The 19,259-nt window shown below is 29.7% G+C and overlaps 2 protein-coding genes across 4 annotated transcripts in view; one reads left to right on the forward strand and one right to left on the reverse strand.

Annotated features, from left to right (window-relative positions):
- Positions 1–707: 707 nt before the first annotated feature.
- On the reverse strand, positions 708–17,891 carry LOC131952064 (uncharacterized). 2 transcript variants are annotated; one of them, XM_059314551.1, is made up of 11 exons: positions 17,752–17,891; positions 15,844–15,966; positions 15,527–15,644; positions 15,232–15,397; positions 14,738–14,871; positions 14,309–14,451; positions 13,995–14,091; positions 13,635–13,787; positions 13,109–13,281; positions 10,708–10,873; positions 708–5,334 (listed from the first exon to the last, which is right to left on the reverse strand). In XM_059314551.1, the coding sequence occupies exons 1-11, from the start codon at positions 17,877–17,879 to the stop codon at positions 5,140–5,142; spliced, it is 1,596 nt and encodes a 531-aa protein (XP_059170534.1). In that variant the 5' UTR covers positions 17,880–17,891; the 3' UTR covers positions 708–5,139. The 2 variants fall into 2 exon arrangements, with proteins under 2 accessions (XP_059170534.1, XP_059170532.1); XM_059314549.1 differs by lacking the exons at positions 708–5,334; positions 10,708–10,873 and adding exons at positions 5,881–6,577; positions 6,909–7,080.
- LOC131952068 (ADP-ribosyl cyclase/cyclic ADP-ribose hydrolase) overlaps positions 6,542–19,259 on the forward strand; it is a 123,360-nt gene continuing 110,642 nt past the window's right edge. For both annotated transcript variants that reach the window (XM_059314557.1, XM_059314558.1), the window contains exon 1: positions 6,542–6,551. The gene's annotated coding sequence lies outside the window, so the exon portion shown is untranslated. The remainder of the gene's footprint in view (positions 6,552–19,259) is intronic.

A 19,259-nucleotide genomic window follows, 5' to 3' on the forward strand; every position in this document is an offset into this window, starting at 1 on the left:
CAAGAGAATATATATGTCTGTGAAATTAAAAAAATTGGTTAAAACCGAGTTTTAAATTAATTATTTTAAGCACTGAATTAGCTATGGCATTTGATAAATTGTTAAGATTTTTGTTTTTTATATTGGTATTTCTTCTGATATCACAGCAACACGCACTCCAATATATAAAAAGGCCTAACAAATAATATTTTGCAGATTTTCTACCATCAAATTACTTACACTTCTGTGCTGATTAAAATTTTTCTTCTCAACATTTGAAAAAATGTACTCTCCAGTGTCTTCATTTTTGAACTGGATTTGATGAAGTAGTTTAAACATCACTTAAGCATTAGGTACTTCAAAATTAAGTTTAAAACGTATTCCAATCTTCATTACAAAATATGTACTACAATGTTATTGTTATTTAATATAATTATTCATGAAACAAGGAGGATTTAGTTGTTCTACATTTTCATTAGAGATGTGGGGTTATGGTTTTGTGTAGCAGAGTCTTGTGAAAGAGTGGTCAAATACTCAAGTTGGAATTTAAGCAGTCGGATTAGTGCATAATCATAATGCAAGATTATTGTTTATAAAGTTCTGGCCAGCTTTTAAATAAAGTATACACAAAGTATATAAAGTTGAAGTGACAGAATAGAGTTTCCATGTCATCTTTTTAACTGAATGAGAACAAGAAGATTGATTCACCTCATGCAATAAATGTCAAATATTGTTTTAATTAATTTTATTTTTCAAACATCTCCAAAAACGATATTTTACTTTACAAAGAAGTACAATTGTTAAAGAAAAAAAAAATGTAAACAAGTCAGAAAAAAAAAATTGTCCATCAAAACAATAACAAAAATTTAAAAAAAAAGATATAAATTTGAACAATAGTATGCCTGTTTCAATAGTCATTGTGGGTTTATGACAATCTGTATACTTGTATAATCTATATACTGTATAGATGCATGTGTAGACTTATTTTAACCTGGACCTTAAAATATAACAAAACAATAATAATCAAAAAAACCAAAACAATTTTGATTAAATTGCTGAATCATGAAATGCATTAATTTCATTTTTTAAAATCTACATCAAATGATAAGCTAATCTAAAATGAAGCTGACTATGACAAAATACATATACAATCAATAGTTTTGAATTTACCTCAATTAAATATTGATAACAATGATTTAAGATTTACCTGACAAAAACTGACAATGTTTAAAACGGACATATTGTAAGGATGTTCAATGTTTGTTATTCAGGCATAGCATATTCAAACATAGTTTATTGTTGTTTTGAAAACTCATGTTTTCTCTAACCTTCTCTGCATTACATCATAGTGAGCATTTTTCAGTGAGTCTCATTATCTCTTTAACATTAATAGACTTTTTATGACAGTAAATGATTTATTACATTTATTATGAAAATGATTTTCATGCAACTGCATCATCTACTTTCATTAGTTTGTACTAAAGAGGTTGAGTACAGAGAGGTAGAAAAAATATTGTGCAGGGTAACTAAAACGTGATTTTTTTTTTTGCTGTACAGATCACTTTTTTACAATGTTATGTACTAAAGATAAAGTGAAGAGCATAAACATAATATGATCTCACTTACTTCTCAACCAAAAAGTATCTTGCATAAATACACTTTTTTAAATCTTTAAATACTAAATTTTTTTGTTTCTTACTTTTTTTGTTTCTTACTAAATGAAGTAAAAAATTAATCCTAAGCATTAAACGTTTAAATAATTCAGTATTTTTCTCTCAATAGTGATCATAGTTGTATATATAGATAAAACAACAGAGGTAGACACTCGAGTAATTCTTACTATTTATATTTTGCTATTCAAATATATTTGTAATATATTATTTTAAATAATTTTAGACTATTTCTCATAATAACATTTTTCTAATGTGAGAACATCAACAGTTTAAGAAAAAAAATGACCAAACTGTGATCGTAATTATGTTTTTCTTCAACAAAATTGAAACACTAAAACATTAACAGTTTTTTAATTCAACATACTTGAAAAGAGATAGTCAATGAAACATATTTGAATGTGTAATGGTATGGTGTATGGACATAAAAATCTCCAATCTACGCTCAATTTTAAAACTATTTTCTGTTGTTTTACACGTAGTTTGATCACACAATCCAGATGTATATGAATAGACATGCCAAGTAAAGTATATTACTATTTAACACAAAAAGTAGATTAACATTTTCTCTGGTAAAAACTAAAATCTCATTCAATAAAACCAGAGATATTTCTTTAGCTCAATGGAAGACAGCACTAGATAAAGCAGCATTTGAAGGAAACCTGTATAAAAACTTACAAGAACACTTACAATTACTATTGATAATTGGAGAAAAGGCTAAAAGAAACAGTTTATAAAGTACTGGTAGTTGAAAAATTTGAAGCAGGTACTATTAGAGGTGGGATACAAGAAATTTCAGTATGTAGCCTACTTTTAAGATTAAACTTATTTTACAAACAAGCAAAAACTGATCATATTATAGGTGATATTGTCACTGTTGAAGAAATTAATGCCAATACATTGAACTAGCTGAGAAATGCAGTTATATCACCCATTTTTTAAATATTGTGATTTAAACTCCAGTCACTAATTAATGAAGGCCATACAAATTACAAAAGCATTCATAGGTTGACTATTTCTAGGGAAAATTAAGGGGGAAGGGTGTTATGGATGATTTTATGTGGTGGTCCTGCCATAAAATTTGCTCCCTAGAAATGATTACAGGCTAAATAAATACTAATTTCTTTAAAAAAGTGTATAAAAAGTGTTTCAAAATAAATAAAAAAAAGAAATTTTTTTTTAATCCACACCCATATAAATGAAAACAATTTCAAAATATAAATATCATTAAAGTTTAAATTAAAATGAACGTGAAGAGAAAATAAAGAGTATGTTTCTATATTAATCTTTTCACATGTGTAGTAAATATTACATTTCACAGCCTAAAATAGACTTTCTTAATAAAAAATCTCATAAACACAGAGGATGAAAACTTATTTGTGCACAGATTTTTTAAATTTTATAATAATGAAATAGTGAATTTTGAACTGTTTTTTTCAATCTGATTTAGTATTGTATCGTTGATAGAATAGATTGATAAAGACTAATGCCTTTCATGGACGTTTTGAAAATAATTAACATTACTATTATTAAATAAAAACACAATACTATAACAAGTAAAGAAATAATAAGACTTTATTTTATTTCATTTATATACCAGCATTTGTTCCTTTCCACCAAAATGCTTAATTGTTTTGTTTTTTATTCATGTGTATAGAGTTAATTTAGTAAATATACATGCAACTAAATTAGAATAGTAGCCTCTTATAATTATTAATAAATTGTATTAAAATTGTCTGAAAATATTTTTTTTTTGCCAACAGTATTTATCCTAATTTGTTTGGATACAAATGTGCACAAAAAGTATCACAATATGGGATAGTCACTCAGTAAAATATTTTCTAATTTATAATGTGTACATCTTTAATTCCCAATTTGCAATTATAGGAAGCTTTCAATATAAAAATACAAAAAAAAAAACAACCCTATTCAGACTCCAATAACTGGTAGTTGATCTTTGGTAAAACAGTAACATAATTAACATAGTTCTATCAGTGTGATTCTTATACCTCTATAGTAAGTAAGTAAGTAAGTAAGTTACAAAATCAACAAATTATGCAGGTAAGTTGGCATTGGTGTTTATTTTTGTAGAAAAAAAAAACGATTAGCTGATTCAACCAAAACATTTCTGACAATATTTTTTAACATCAAGTTTTATATAGAAGAATATGTTTGGGTAAATGAAACAGTTATAATGTAAAACAGCTTAAAAGATGACTTTTAGAAGTCTATAACAAGTGGGAAATTTTGCACAAAGTATTTTTTGTAAGGTGTATATAATATTATAGAAAATCAGCCTAATAAAGTGTATTTATAAATGTATATTTATTGATCTGTGGTGTCTTATGTGCTAATACAACAAACAGAAAGAAAAAATTATCCTTGGTGGTTAGATTATTGAGTAAAATAAATAGAAAAAAATTAATTTTAATTCAATTTTGTGTAAACAATTTATATATACAGTTCAACAAATCATCTGTAAAAAGCTATATAAACTAAATAAAAAAGTTGCCTTTAAACATAAAATGTATTGCTGGCAGTGAACGCAATTCTGCTTCAAAAACTTATGGACAAGTGCTATAATTTAATTTACTCTGTTAATAAATAGATGACTTTGGTATGTAACTTCCAGGGTGACAGGAGAAGGAATGATGATTTTGTTCTAGTGACAAAGTTTTTGACTTGGGATGTGGCATAATGGTGTAAATAGTCAATAAAAAATGTATAGTAATGATTTCAGTTAATCCTCATATAAAACAAAGCAGTCTGTGTTAGGAAAACACTTTGCAGAAAAAAATGTAACAGGACATAGATTGAGTTTATAAAAACAGCTTTTGCTCACACTATTTGATTAGTTTGAATTGGTAACTTAATTGTAACTCTTTTTCCCATTGCTTTTTAAATTGATCATTTAAAAAAGAATGCTGGTAACATGCTGTGCTAAAAATTAAACAGTAACTACAGAGGTTGTCCATAAATGATGTCACTTCTAGAGGTGGATTTTTTTTTTTAATTTTATGACTAAGTGTGGTGAGGGGGAGGGTTCAGATAGTGTGATGTCACACTTTTGCATTTACAAATAGTAATGTTAGAACTGAATTTTAGCCATTAGTTTGAATTTTAGAAATCTGTTTAAGTTAAATTATAATGGAGATTGATTAATATACTCTATTAGTTGACCAAACACAGTCAATATTTTAAAAACAAAATTGATGTTTAAAAAACTGCAATTTTGAAGAGGGTTGTTGGCTGTGGTGTGACATTATTTTAGAGGGGGGGGGGGATGTCTGGCTTTTTGTAATGCTGCGTGGGGGGAATAGATGTAAAAATGTAAACAAAAAAGTATGACATCATCTATGGGTGACCCCATACTGAAAAGTTGACTTCGTCACTATATACAGTAACCTATGCTCTATGCCTTAGACTAATTTTTTTCTTACTATGATATGGAAATCAACTGCCGCCTGCACCTATGTAAGAACCCACCACATCAAACAATATGGACACCTAACAACTGAACCTCGTCCTCTCTCTGGCCTTGACGCAGATGTAAAAACTCCAACAAGTTTGTCTTCACCCCCCTATCAAAAGGGTTATAAAATGCACCTTTCCCGTCCTTGAGGTAGTCGTAGCGTTTGAAGTTTATCCTCTCATTGGTTGTTAAGTTGCGAGCAGCATGGTATATCTGAGAGAACCAGAACAAGTATTAGACTATACAAGGCTTCATTAAACTTCATTTTTATCAAGCTATGACTTGACTATTTCTTTATGTTATTAATTAATTAATTTTCTTTACCAAATATACACATGGAGGAAAATAATGAAGTATCAAACAATAAAAATCTCCTAGTGATTGGATGAGTAATGAAAAAAAAATCAACTTACCTGTGAGTGCTTGACATTTTGAACCAAAACTATTATTGACATACTGACCTTGATTAAGATGGCATCGCCAGGATACAGTAATACTCCATTACAGAAACTAACTGCTTAGTTGTATTATTAAAACTATATGTAAAATTGTATATATGAAGGGCACTGTCCAACCACTTATACAGCTACAGTATATAACCTATACAAATAACTATTAATATGTATACCGCATTAGTAACCCAACAAAGGAAAATAATTATTTCTAACATTAAACTAACTCTTCTATGCAAATAAACAAGTACATGTGTTTAGAAACATTTTTAAAACCTTTTTTTTTAAAAGTAATGTCAACACCCAATGGACTGTTTTACAACTACACAAAATGCACTGGTTTCATTCTCTTAGTTTAACACAAATCCAGCCAACATGATTCTTTTGTAATTTTGTAAAAGTTTTATTAAAGTTCTATTAACAAAGCCTCATAATACATTTTTAAAATATTTTTTATTTATGTGGCTAGAAATGTAGAAATCAATCAGCAATTTTATTACAGTTCTATTCACACACTCTCTTGATAAAAATCTTTTATATCTTTATATATGTGGCTAGAAATCAGATCAGCAGTATATTTTATTTATTAAATAAAAAAAAAATAGATTGAATAAAGTTATTTTTTAAAAATGTATGTACATTAGTTATTTATTTAATAAATAACATGAATCAACAAAATAGTAAAATCTCTCAGCAGATTAAAAAGTAATAATAGGAATATCTAAGAGATAAAAAGACTTGTATAGCTACTAAAAATGATGCACAATATCTATTTACATTAAATTCTTTATTCAAACAATATGAACCTTTGAAGAAGAAATTTTTTTATATGATGGAAATATGTGAGTCCAATCAACTGAATTTAAATGCCAAAATTCTGCTAAGTTTTTTAATATCCCTTTATCATGGGGGTTTCTAAACTTCCTATCCTTGTTCAGCAAGTAAGAATAACGCTTGCGATTGATCAGCTCATTTAAAGTGAGATTCTTGGCTGCATTATACATCTGTAGATTAGTGTGAGGGCATTATCAGAAATTGTAAAGACAGTTAAAAACTGTAAACTATTTTTTTGCCAAGTTTTAGAATTGAAACATTATTTGATGTAGCTAAATACAAAAAATGACTTAATTTAGGAATACCTAAAAAAATTTTTTTTTGGCAAGACTTTTTTTTTTATAAACAAAAAGACATTTCAAGATATAAAATAGAAATTTAAAAAATATCAGTTTTATTTTTGTTGTAAATCACTCTTTTTTATTTGATGTAATATTTATATAACCTAAAGCTGACAACGATGTGCTTTACCCAATTGTTGTAAATAGTGTAATAACTTACTGTGATTAAAAAAATGCTAACAGCAACAAAGCCATAAATAGACATCAGCAGCAGTGACAAGAGGTAGTCCACCCTCAGAGCAAAGTGCTCAAGCTTTGCCAGTGTGTACAGGAATTTCAATGTAAAAACTCCATTGAAATTCACCATCATCACAAATATACTAAATGATCCTCTGAAAAGGGGTAACAGATCCCAGTAAAGAGATTTGGAACATAATTCTCCAACTAATGTTATCAGTGCTTTCTGCTTGTGTAAAAAGAACTCTTCATTAAAACATTAACAAAGAAAAGTAAATCTACATAGCAAAACAAATATATTCAAGCGAGAAAGAGCACACTTTGCTATTAATCAAAAGCAATATATAAACAAAGATAACTTTGATTAAAAGAAACTTAGGACGTTATTTTGAGTGTATATTCTTAGCACCACATAGTGTTAACATTTTTTAACTCCGCCTGACTGTGATTTCCATAACTTATATACATTAAAATTCAGTAATTAATTTTTTTGAAACTAACTACAAAAGTCTCAACACTTTAAAAAGCTACCCAACAACTGATGTTTATTATGTATTTGAAAAGACACTGTATTAAAAAAATCTAGCAATTTTACGTCCTAATCTCTCCCTTTACCTTTAACCTTCTACATACAATAAAAATTAGTAGTACTTAGTGCTTGTTAAATCTATAGGATAAACTTGATACTCATCAAAGGATAGCAGTAAAATATTCTTTTATAGCAAAATTATTATATATTTAGGTTGAAAAAAAAAACAACAAAAAAAAAGTGCTATTAAACAAGATAGAAAAAAAAAAGCCATATATAAACACAAATTTGAGTAACAGCAACATAAGACTAGTCATTATGACAGCTTTTAAATTTCTTTTTTGCATTATTTTTACTCCACATTTAACGCAGCTTGAAAAATTTATTTCTTGTAGAGTAATAATTATACGATTCTATAGTCTACATAAGAAGAGATTTTTAAAAAATGAACTATAACATTACAAAAACTAATAAAAATGTGTATAGTATAAAATGTGATCCAGCCACGGTAACAAGTTTTTATTCATCCACATTTGTTTACCATTTTCTTGAGTGATTATACTAGCTAATGCTGATACATGTAATAAAGCTTTGTTTTAAAGAATAATAAAGTAATGATATTTTTAAAAAAATGAATGTTACTACTACATTTCTAAAAAAAAAGGAAAAATATGGAGAACTATTGCTAAAAAGATATAATGTGGGATTACGGTTAGTGAATAAGGAATACACATTAAACCCTCAACTGCTGGTGAACTTTTGCTAGTAGCCCTTCTTAGAGACCATTCCCTTTATTAGTATAAACTTTGATAACAAATGAGGCATAGAAGTTTGAATTACCAAAATATATAAAACTGTATTGTTTTGTTTCTATTATCCAACAAATGCTTATTTTCTACATAATTATACAATATTTAAAAAGTCTCAATCAGGATAACAAATTCATCTATCATAGATAAAAATAGGGATTGTATTGACAACAAACATGATTAGAGGTTCAAGTATTCATCAAACAAGTTTATCATCAAGGCTGTGATACAGCTCATGATATCACAAACTATGGTCCAGCCAAAGCAAATAATTTATAATTCCAACCAGCTTTGAGAACCACTGGAAAACCAGTCTGTCTTTAGAGCTGATAAGTAACTGAGTGCAAGTTTCAGAATGCTTTTTAAAATCTACAATAAACTTCTTATCCTTCATACAGCAAAAACTTACAGCACTTGTCACTGCAAGTTTACACACTATGGAAAAATGAGACTGGTTGTGTTGGTCTTATTTGCAAAGGGTGTTAAAAAAAATTCTGTGTCTTAACCCCCCCCCCCCACCTCCCCCTACAAACACACAAAACAGATACTGCAACTGAGGCTGCATTACTTTTAATTTAACCTTGTAAAAGTAAATTTAAGCTGGATAGGAAAAAAGTATTGTATATCCCATATATTTGTGCTAAAGAAGGTGTAATAACAACATGATTGAACAGTCCCTTCACAAAACTTACCTGTTTGATTATTTTTCAAGCATAACACCCTCATCCTATCTACACACATATTTTATAATACATCTTAATTTAAAGTAAGGGTTGTAAACTTTCTGTTTACTCAAACTATTGTTGGATTAACATAAAAACTCACCCGAGTGTGTTTCACTACACCTGAAACTGACTGATTTTCCAAATCTTAAGTTAAATTAACATCAGGCAATGGCCTTGACTACAGTTAAAAATAAATAAATGGAACAAACCTTTTACTGTCCAAAATAAAATTAAAGTGCTTTAAAAATTATTCTTTACTGGCTATGTATATTAGTAACAGAAAATTAAATTAGGAATACCAACCTTTCTAAAGTAGTTTTAAACAAATTATACATAATAATTATAATATTATGTATAATTAGTTTACAGCAAAATAATTTGTCATTACTAATTAATACTCTCGAGTTTTACCACGTTTATGTTGAAGTATCAGTAGCTACCCACCAAGTTTTACGCTGAGCAGCTTAAAAAAAATAATGTAAGTTCTAGTTTGTTATATACTCACTGAGGACTGTCCTATACAGCAGGCAACAGAGAAAAAGAATGCTAACAATATAAAGGCCACAATGTAATCAAACTGGTACCAAGACATCCCCTCCAATGATATCACTTGGTAGGAAAAGTGAATTGTTTGCAAGCCCATCAATGCCATTGTGACACAAACTCCAGTGAAAGAAACTCTACAACATAACAGCAGAGGCAGAGAAATAAAATGGTGGTTATGTTTGAAAGCATAATACCTGTTGGGTAAGGCTCATAGAGAAATGTACACAGTATGTTAGAATCCACTGAAGAATGGTAGTTTGAAAAAATCACATCTAGAATAAGCCAAAACCCAATTTTTTAAGCACTAAGCTCAGACCACACAGAAGAAATTATTTTTGAAAGTGCAATGTTATTATATGATAGAAAAAAATACTCAAATAAAAATGAATTGAGTTGCTAAAAAAATGTACAGCTTGTTTTGATAATAATAAAACTTATGATAAATAAAAAAAAAAGACAAATTAGTATTTTTGAAATACAAGCTACAGGTACATTAAATAAGAGCTAGGGGGAAGTAAAAAATCTAACAAGAAATACAAATTATTTCCCAGTGTATGATTGAATTAATTTCTCATCTGTCAGACTTTGGTTCTTCAATATTTATCAATTACAGTGGCTATACTTGAACATGATGTTAACCACATTTCAAACAATAGTTTAACACAACCTTTCACATCATTAAATAGTTGTTTCCTGGATAAACTTTACATGTTATTTACCTTGCCACCTTATGCACTAAACCTGGCATAGGTTTTTAAAATTTTTTACCGCATGAAGTATTAAGTTATAAATTCCATTTAAATTAAAAAAATATCCCACTATAGTTAAGTTTGTAGGAGTAAAAGTGATGTATTTTTGTATGTTCACAATAACAGGACAAAAGAAGAGAAGCCTGAAGTTTAGAAGTTTGAATCCCAGTCAGAACTGAGGCGCCTGCTTAATTCACATTGGACCTAAGTTCACTTCAATGTATGCTACCATACTGATCATTAGTAAAATAAGTATTGACTAACCTTTATATCTATGTAGTGAAGCTAAATCTCCAACCAGAGAAACTTCAGAACTTTGGAAAAGTAGATTTTTGTTTTACCTGGTTCTTGCCTTGAGTAAACTCAACAGGTTCAATTTTTTGTTACATGCACATGGTAATCAGCATGCAGGAAAATGTCTTACCGACATACTAAGGACCACACCATCCATTACAGACACAATAGCCATCTCCACAGCTCCGACCACAACCAGCCAGTCCCAGTGAATGTAGTAGAGAATGTAATAACAGAAGTAGTCAGAAGTGGCAATACACACTCCCAGTGACACAAGAAATGCAAAGAACCACATCCTACAAGAATGGAGGAATGGAAATACTGCTAATCATGGTGCTGATAGAGACCAAACTTGCTGATGGCTGAAGCAAGCATGTACATGATACAATTGTAATTCTCTACTGCTTGATTAATAATTACATCTAGGAAAGTTGAACTATTAGCCAATCTAAACAAAAAAAAAAGATGTCTTTAAATCTTGTAAATAAAAAAATTATAGTAATTTATCAATGAATAGGGATCATAGGTCATAGCTTTTATGTCTGGGTCTACAAGCATTGTTTTTCTCGAAAACTTTTCTATTATGTTAACTAATTGCAGTAATTAAATATGCTAACCATGCAGGTAATTATTTTAAGATCAATTATAATACCCTAAACCAAAAAAGGCAAGCAATTCCAAGCAAAAAATGTTGACAAAATGCATGCTCATTTTTAATTTATCATGCTATTGTTAACGTTATTTTACAATACTAAATAATTAACTGCAGCACATCTTAGGATAGTTCAATACTGGGTGAAAACAGTTGTACAAATTGGGTAATCAATAGGATCACATGCTGGTGTGTGCCTACAATCGCCTATCAAAATTAATTCCATGCTAAGCCCTAAAGCAAATTAGAAGCTTAGGTATACAATTTCTCATCTTATTAAACTACTGTGGGCCTGCTATTTTGATTCACAGATGTAAAGAATTTTTGTTTTAAAGGAGCCTAAAAAGAGATAAGCAAGGATTTATTGTAGAGATGTTCTCCATTGCCCAGTAGGAAAAAATATCTCCATTTCCCAGAAAGGATGTCAATGTCCTACATTGGGATTTTCTCCATTCCCAGCAGGGATGCACTACATTCCCTAGCAAGGATGTCCTATATTCCGCAGCAGAAATACCTAACGGCATGAACTACAATGTCCTATGTTCCAACAATTAGCAATGCATTATGCACTAATTTCTTTACACGCTAATAGCCAGTCACACCAAAATTAGTCACAGATTGTTGTTCTAGCATGCATGAGATTTGGGATAACACCAACACCATTTCAAAATTTTTGCTGATTACATTTTTTTTTATAAAAAACAAATTGACTGAAATCTCTGAAGAGAAATTTGCTAAGATTGTGTCTCTAAACTTGATGATATAACTTATGACTGATGTTCACCACCCAAAACAGTTTTTGTTTCACAAGCAGTGGGATTTAACTCAAGCTCTACTGTGGTTAGTGTTGCTAACATAGGAAGCTGCAGTCGGCATAAAATGTTGGGGAATCAAATTATATTTATTTTAAAACAACACTTTTAAGAAAAAAATTAAAAACACAGGTCATCAACAAGAGAATTTTGAAACATTCTCTTCCTTAGGAAATGAAATAAAACAAACAATAAAATCTGTCCACAGAAGTAAACTTGTGTTGTTTTAACAATATAATTTGATATCAGTAAAAGGAAAGCAAAACATGAAAACTTTAACACTAAAACTGCTAGTACTGAATTCAAATAGTTGTTGATTAATTTTTTTTCAAAAGCACAGACTGATTTTAAATCTCTGATAATAAGAAGTTGACACTAGTTGAAACATTTAGGATGTAAATCTAGTTATAATTTATAACTGTATACACATTTTGTTACTATTTTTGCTAAAGATTTATCTGGTATTGGCATTTAATTTTCTTTAAAGTGAAATCAATTTGATTTATAAGGTAAACAGTTTGGTATTTAAAATAATATATCTTGTACTTAGCAGTTTAATATGTTAATATACATGAGGCGTATACTATTAAAAGCGGCACATATAGCAAAACCCTTAGTTTTCATTAAATAAATTGCAAATAAATGATTTTCTGGATACCACATTGAACTGATTTAATTTTATTTATTATAAGAATTTTTAAGAATAAATCATACATTTTTATATACCAAACCAAGGGTTCTAAAATTAAGCATAAGCAAAGGAATAAAATCAATAAATGCAAAAAAAAAACAAAAAAATTAATATTTAGCAAATTTTAAATAAAAATAAAGAAGGTGCAAAAGTTTTTAAAGACAAGTATACATTTTTGTAAATTAGAAATATAACCCAACAAATATCATGCCAATAAAATTAAGTAATAATTTTTAGTTTCATGCTAATGTCAAAAGAGTAATGTACTTTAAATTTCAGTTTTGTAGTTAAAAAACTTTTTGTGTAATAATTATTTAGATTTAAAAATATGATATTTCACCTAAAAACTAGCCAATGCAAACTTTTGTTTACTTACCTATTATAATATCCAACACAGTTATGAATATATGGACAATGATGGTCAAATTCTTTGACACAGCGATTACATACACGGCAGTGTTTAGCTCGCAAAGGCTTTACTGTTCGACACGTGTGACACAGCCTTGATAAAGGATTTTGTCCCTGCTTCCATTCATCAAAATGAGCTACCTGTAAATTAGTTGTATCTATTAATAAATAGTGGGATTAAACCTTGCAAGACTTTAGGCCTTTATTGCATGATCAAGCTGATATGGATTTAGTGATTAAACAATCTTAGATTCAACCTAATTTTTAAAATTTAAAATTCTTAAAACTTTGATATTACAATAAAGTTTTATTTAAACACTAAGTTTGGTAGTGTATGAGAAAAACTAAGATAATTCATGTAACTTAAACATAACTATTTATTTGCTATAATACAGTGTAATTTGAATCTTACTTTCTCTCTACCTGTGTAGTAATTTTTTGTGTGATTTAAATTCAACATGATATTAATTATATTTTCCAAGAAACAAACATACTTGTTTTATTGCCATATCATACTCTGGTATATTTCTCGGCAGATAACCGGGGTCTATAGTGTTGGCATGATATAAACAGATCCACATTATCACATTAGTGAACATGAAGAGAACATGGAAAATCTGAAGTTCATTCCAGGTAATAGGTAAACACTGAAAGTAGAATTAATTCACATTGATGTAGTCAAACATTACTTTAGGATTTTATTTTAACAAATTTTACTAAAGACATTTTTAACAACGAAGTTGGAGAGCTTACTAAAATAAATTTTATAGAAAATACTTTCCTGTTGAAATGATTATGCCACATTATCAACTAAGTCAATAACACAAGTTTTACTTTATGTTAAATAATATTACCTTAAATATGTACATGGGATAACCCCATAAAACAACATTGAAGAAAAAGAATAGAAGAGCTCCTTTAGAATTGCCAGGTGGTCCAAATATAATGGCCCTGGCAAAAGAAAAAAAAATAATTACAATTTTAAAATCTAGCAAAATGACAAAATAATCAAGTGCCAAAATAAACCAAAAGCTTAAAATATTTCTAATAAACGTAACCACTGTTAATTATAAAATGCTTACATTTGTAAACCTAAGGCCAGAATTAAAAAATTAAAGACAACGATAACCAGTTAAATGCATAGAATATACCTTGGTATGGTACTTACCAACAATCAATACGGGGTAAAATACTGTTTCTAGATTGAACTTCATTTTTTAAATAGCTAACTATTGCATCATGTTTCCTACCCAGAGCTAGCTGGAGAGGAGTTTTACCATTATTATCTGGTATGTCTATTTCTACACCATCCTAAAATGTTGGATAAAAAAAAACAATTAAAAATAAAACAAAAGAAACAAAACAAATAACAAGAATTATATAATGGTAAGCATTCAATTTTTTTTGTCAAGTTAATCCTTAACCCTACCTGAACAGGAGAAAAAAAAACCTTGATATGATACTGTAGATTTCAGCAAACATTTTAATAAGAAATTAAACATTGTGAAAGTAAGCCTCACTTTAATTATATGCCACATTAACCAACAATAAATGCATATCTATGAGTACGATATTGCCAAGAAAAATGAAGTTTCACCTGTTCACAGAGTTCTCTGACTGCTGTCAGGTTCCCATTGATACAAGCAAGATGAAGTGCTGTTTGGCCAAAGTTGTCTTTTTGTCTAGGATTGAAGCCAGAATAGATCAAAAGTCGCATCAGTTCATTATGACCTGAAAAGTATAAAAAAAGTTTATACACATCTTAAAACAGGCACAGATAAGGTTAAACCTATTGCTGACTTTTCTGTTAGTTTATACCATTTTCTTGCTTTTATTCTAAGTTCTTGCCACAACAGTAAATACCTAAGAGTTTTTTTTGTTAGAAAAATAGGTTCCAAACTTAATTTTTAATCGTCTAAAGAAAAATATATATTTTTAAAATTGCTTAAATGCCACTTTAGCATATTTCATGTAAAAAAATAAAAATAACCAATGATGTATATGTTCAAAGTTGCTAAAATGCTACTTTATTTCAAGCCAAAAAAAACAACAACTGACTAATTAGATTAAAAAAAACATGAATAAACAAACCCTTAAATGCTGCCCAGTGCAAAGCATTGTCCCCGTCTTTATCTGTGAGCTGTAGCCTAGCACCTTTGCCCATGAGATAACCAGCCAACATAGTCTGACCATACTGTGCTGCTACAATAAGAGGTGTGCAGTTCTTGTGATCCACTGAGTCCAAGTCAACTCCAGCCTAGGATAACATGGCAGTGAAATACTTACATTCTTCAAGAAACAAATGTTCAGCATCAATTAATACTACAGGAAAATATAAAGTACACTAAACTTAATGTTGAGTGAGCAGAACAAAACTGAAGGGTACCTGTGTCAGGATGTCAACTATAGCTATGTGGCCATTGACACAGGCCCAGTGTATTGGCTTGGCTCCTAGATCATTGGAACTTGGTTCATCAATTGGGACTTTATTCTCTATCATGTACCTGAAAGAAATCAACTCAAATAGTGACTTTGTTTATGTGACCTTATTCATACACAAAAAATAATGTTAGGCTAAAATTAAATAAATGCCTAGACAATTCAAATGTTTCACACAAACCTTTTTGAAAATAGTTCAAATTTGAGGGATAGGTTTAAAAAAAACAACAACAACAGTGTCATTTAATTATAGAGGAAAAATACCTCAGAATGGCTGTGTGTCCCCCAAGACAAGCCCAGTGAACTGGAGTATGACCTTTATCATCCCTTAATGCCAAAACAGGTAAGCCATATTGTTCTGCTAATGACTGTACTGGAATCAGCAATCTATATTATATTAAAAAAAAAAAAATGAATATAATATGGATTTTAGACATAAATGAAAAACAAAAGTTATTTTCTCAAGAATGTTTTACTTTCAAGACTGAACTAATATATTTTTTTCTATTTAATTGTACAAATATATAATATTTTTAAGGGCTACAATAAAAATATTTTACTTTCAACCAGTGAATCGTTCTATACAAATTTATTGTCCTCTAATTGTTTTCAGCCAAATCATCATGTCTGTTATCAATGTCCCTATAGTTTTTAAATTTGAGGAAAACTAATAGAAATTTTAAAGGACATTCCAATGATATTTTAATGACACTAGAAATCCATTTGAATTGTGATTGTTTACCAATACCAGTCTATACAAAGCTTTGTTGAAGTTGTTGCACACATTTTTGTTTAATAATCTTAATTTTTCAACAAATAATTTATTTGGTGTATTTTTTTTTAAAACTCAATGAATATATGAATAGCATTCCCTGTGATCAGATGAAGTTATGAATTAACTCAGTGATAAAATAAACATATATCTCAGCTAGATAATAACAATAATAACTGTAATGACACCAAACACATCTTAACTCATAAAGTTGGATATAGTATCCTAATATTTGTTTCATGGAAATTTAGAGTAAACAGTTTAAATGAAAAATAACTATTTTGTTAGGGTTGTGGACTATGGGATTATCAAGAATAGATTAAATTATTCTTAGAAATTGGTGAACAATACAACAAATGGAGTAATTCAGGTTCAAAATGAAAATTAAGGGAAATGTGGAAGTGACAGCTGAAATAAGTATGGCAAAAATGTAAATAGGTTTTGGGTTTGGAACAAAAGATAGCTATTATTTTAAGTAGTGATCACAGGGATTGTTACACCTAAAACATGGCATACATCTTTAGTATCAGACAAGCACACCACAAGTATCAGTCATCCCCCGGGGCTTGGATCCCTTATGGCCTTGGGAGTGTCGGATACAGGTCAACCTCACGTGTCGACCTAGAGTCAACATTCTTGGGTGCTGCCATCTCATAGAAATGGTCCAACAGAGTCATAAGTCTGAAGCATAAGTACTAGATCTAGTCACTCCATTCTGTAATTTAATATCTGTGCTGGTCCCTTGGTCATCTGACTAAGGTGTCACTACAGGTCATTCAGTTCTGCTTTGTAATTCAATACTAGCAGTATCTGTCTGGCTCACAACATCTCTCCCCTGATTCAATAAGATTCTCGTAAAGAGTTGAAGATACAACTGTCCTGGTTCTTTTAAAAAATGCAAACATTGCTGATCTTATTAATATTTAAGGCCTAGATTTAATTTTTACAACAATTTACATTTACAGAAATGTTCCCATAGTTTCTGACTGTTTTGATTAATATAATATAGGCTAATCAATACCTTTAAGTGGCAGGTGAAGAGAAAATCAATACTTATACTATTAATCCACTGAGTGACTGAATAGATTCATTGATTGATTTAGCCTAGTTCTTTGGAGTAGCATGGCATGAGTTGGCCTATTTTTTGAGGAGGGGGATTAGTAGCTGAAAAATTCAAGCTAAAAACAATAGCTTCAACAGCATTATTCATTATATAATTCAGATCTAGATTTACTATGGATTTATGTATTTTAATTTTAAGGATAAATGCTGGCAAATGGCATCATTACATTTTTAATAATTTTAGAATTTGGAATTTTAGATTCCCTGGGCAACGGAAAACAAATCGACATTTCAAACAATACAGCTGATGCTAACTTATGAAAATTATAAATACGCACCCAGCTTTGACAGCTTCAAATATGGGATGAGATTTCAAACCGTTCCCTTTCTCACTTTCTTTGGCATTTTCTGTAACAGCGACGACAGACGATGCCTGAAATGGAACCACTGTCTTGGTTTCCGACATTTTGCCAAACAAATGTTGTGTCACTGTAAAAGGTTTACCATATTTTCGGGAGACACGAAACAAAACTTTAAAAAAAATATAGATTTAGTTGGAGTAAAAAAATCTTGTTCGGTTTTAATATTATAATAAATGCAATGAAACAGCTTATTAAATAATTTTAAAATTGAATTGACTTTAATCAATAGTTCTAGTAGAAAACAATGCAGAAATTGTTTTTGTATTGTTCTTAGTTAACATTCTATAGTCCATATAGATAGAATATACTATAGTCTAGTAATAGTATAGATCATAGATAGAGGGCATTATCACTATCAGTTTTAATTAATTTTTTTTTACAAAAGTTTTACAAGGTGGTATAACATTGTGGTGAGTTTAAAGAAACAGGTGAATTCTATATTTCTTAACTACTAATGCACATGATCCCTATGAAAGTCTACTGGGCATGTTTCACAAACCAACAGTTAGTTGCAGAACTACTCAGAGCAGCAGAGGACCAAAACAGATTGCAGAAATTTATGAGAAAACTGTGGTGCCTCAACGACACTATATATATATATATATATATATATAAATATATATATATATATATATATATATATATATATATATATATATATATATATGTATATATATATATATATTATATCTATAAATATAATTTAAATTTTTTTGGACCCCTCCCATGACAAAGATCTGCCAAAGCCATTCTGTCATCACTATAGATTTTGGAACCATGTGGAAGTCTCTCCCTTTGCGCGGACGCCCTGGTAAATGTTTTGTTAGTTTAGATTGCACTGCAAGTTCAGGGAAGAGAGATGTCTGGGCGGACGTTCGTGATTTTTTTTTTACCGTAATTTTCGAGAATATCCATATTCACACCAAAGTGCTACCGACTCCCGCGTGCAGCGTTGAAGGAATATCAGCCCCAATGCGGGGACCCCATCCAGAGGTAATATCCACACCCTAGTGAAGCACTGGTATAAGTTACCTGTGCGCAGATTAGTGCGCTGAAGGAATATTCGCCCTAATGTTGGGACCCGCACCCGCGCACAGCTCGGTAAACTCTGAGGTAATATCCATATCCACACCGTGGCGAAGCACGGGAATAAGCAAGTATATATATATATATATATATATATATATATATATATATACAAAATCTGCAGTAGTCATTTGGGGGTTCAGGGGTTTTAACACCTCCAACTTCCAATGAATGATGGGTTGGTCACATAAGGCAAGCTAGTTATTATCATTACATGAAGTGTTGATTTTACTAATTTCAGTGATTTGTGAGCATCATTTCCCATGTAGGGCTACACTATTTTTAACTATAAAAATATTTAGAGGAGACAGCCAAAGATTATTGATGTATGTTCAAAA

The sequence above is a fragment of the Physella acuta genome, unplaced genomic scaffold, assembly GCF_028476545.2.
Source record: "Physella acuta isolate Inbredline_101_S28 unplaced genomic scaffold, ASM2847654v3 ptg000849l, whole genome shotgun sequence".
Lineage (NCBI taxonomy): Eukaryota > Metazoa > Mollusca > Gastropoda > Physidae > Physella > Physella acuta.

Bases quoted from the DNA above. Each gene is read 5' to 3' on its own strand.
- LOC131952064 (XM_059314549.1), bottom strand. From the start codon at position 17,879: ATGTCGGAAACCAAGACAGTGGTTCCATTTCAGGCATCGTCTGTCGTC. The intron at 14,092-14,308 runs GTAAGTACCATA...TTCTTTTGCCAG, and splicing joins TTACCCCGTATTGATTGTTG to GGCCATTATATTTGGACCAC. The intron at 13,788-13,994 runs GTAATATTATTT...TTCTACTTTCAG, and splicing joins ATCCCATGTACATATTTAAG to TGTTTACCTATTACCTGGAA.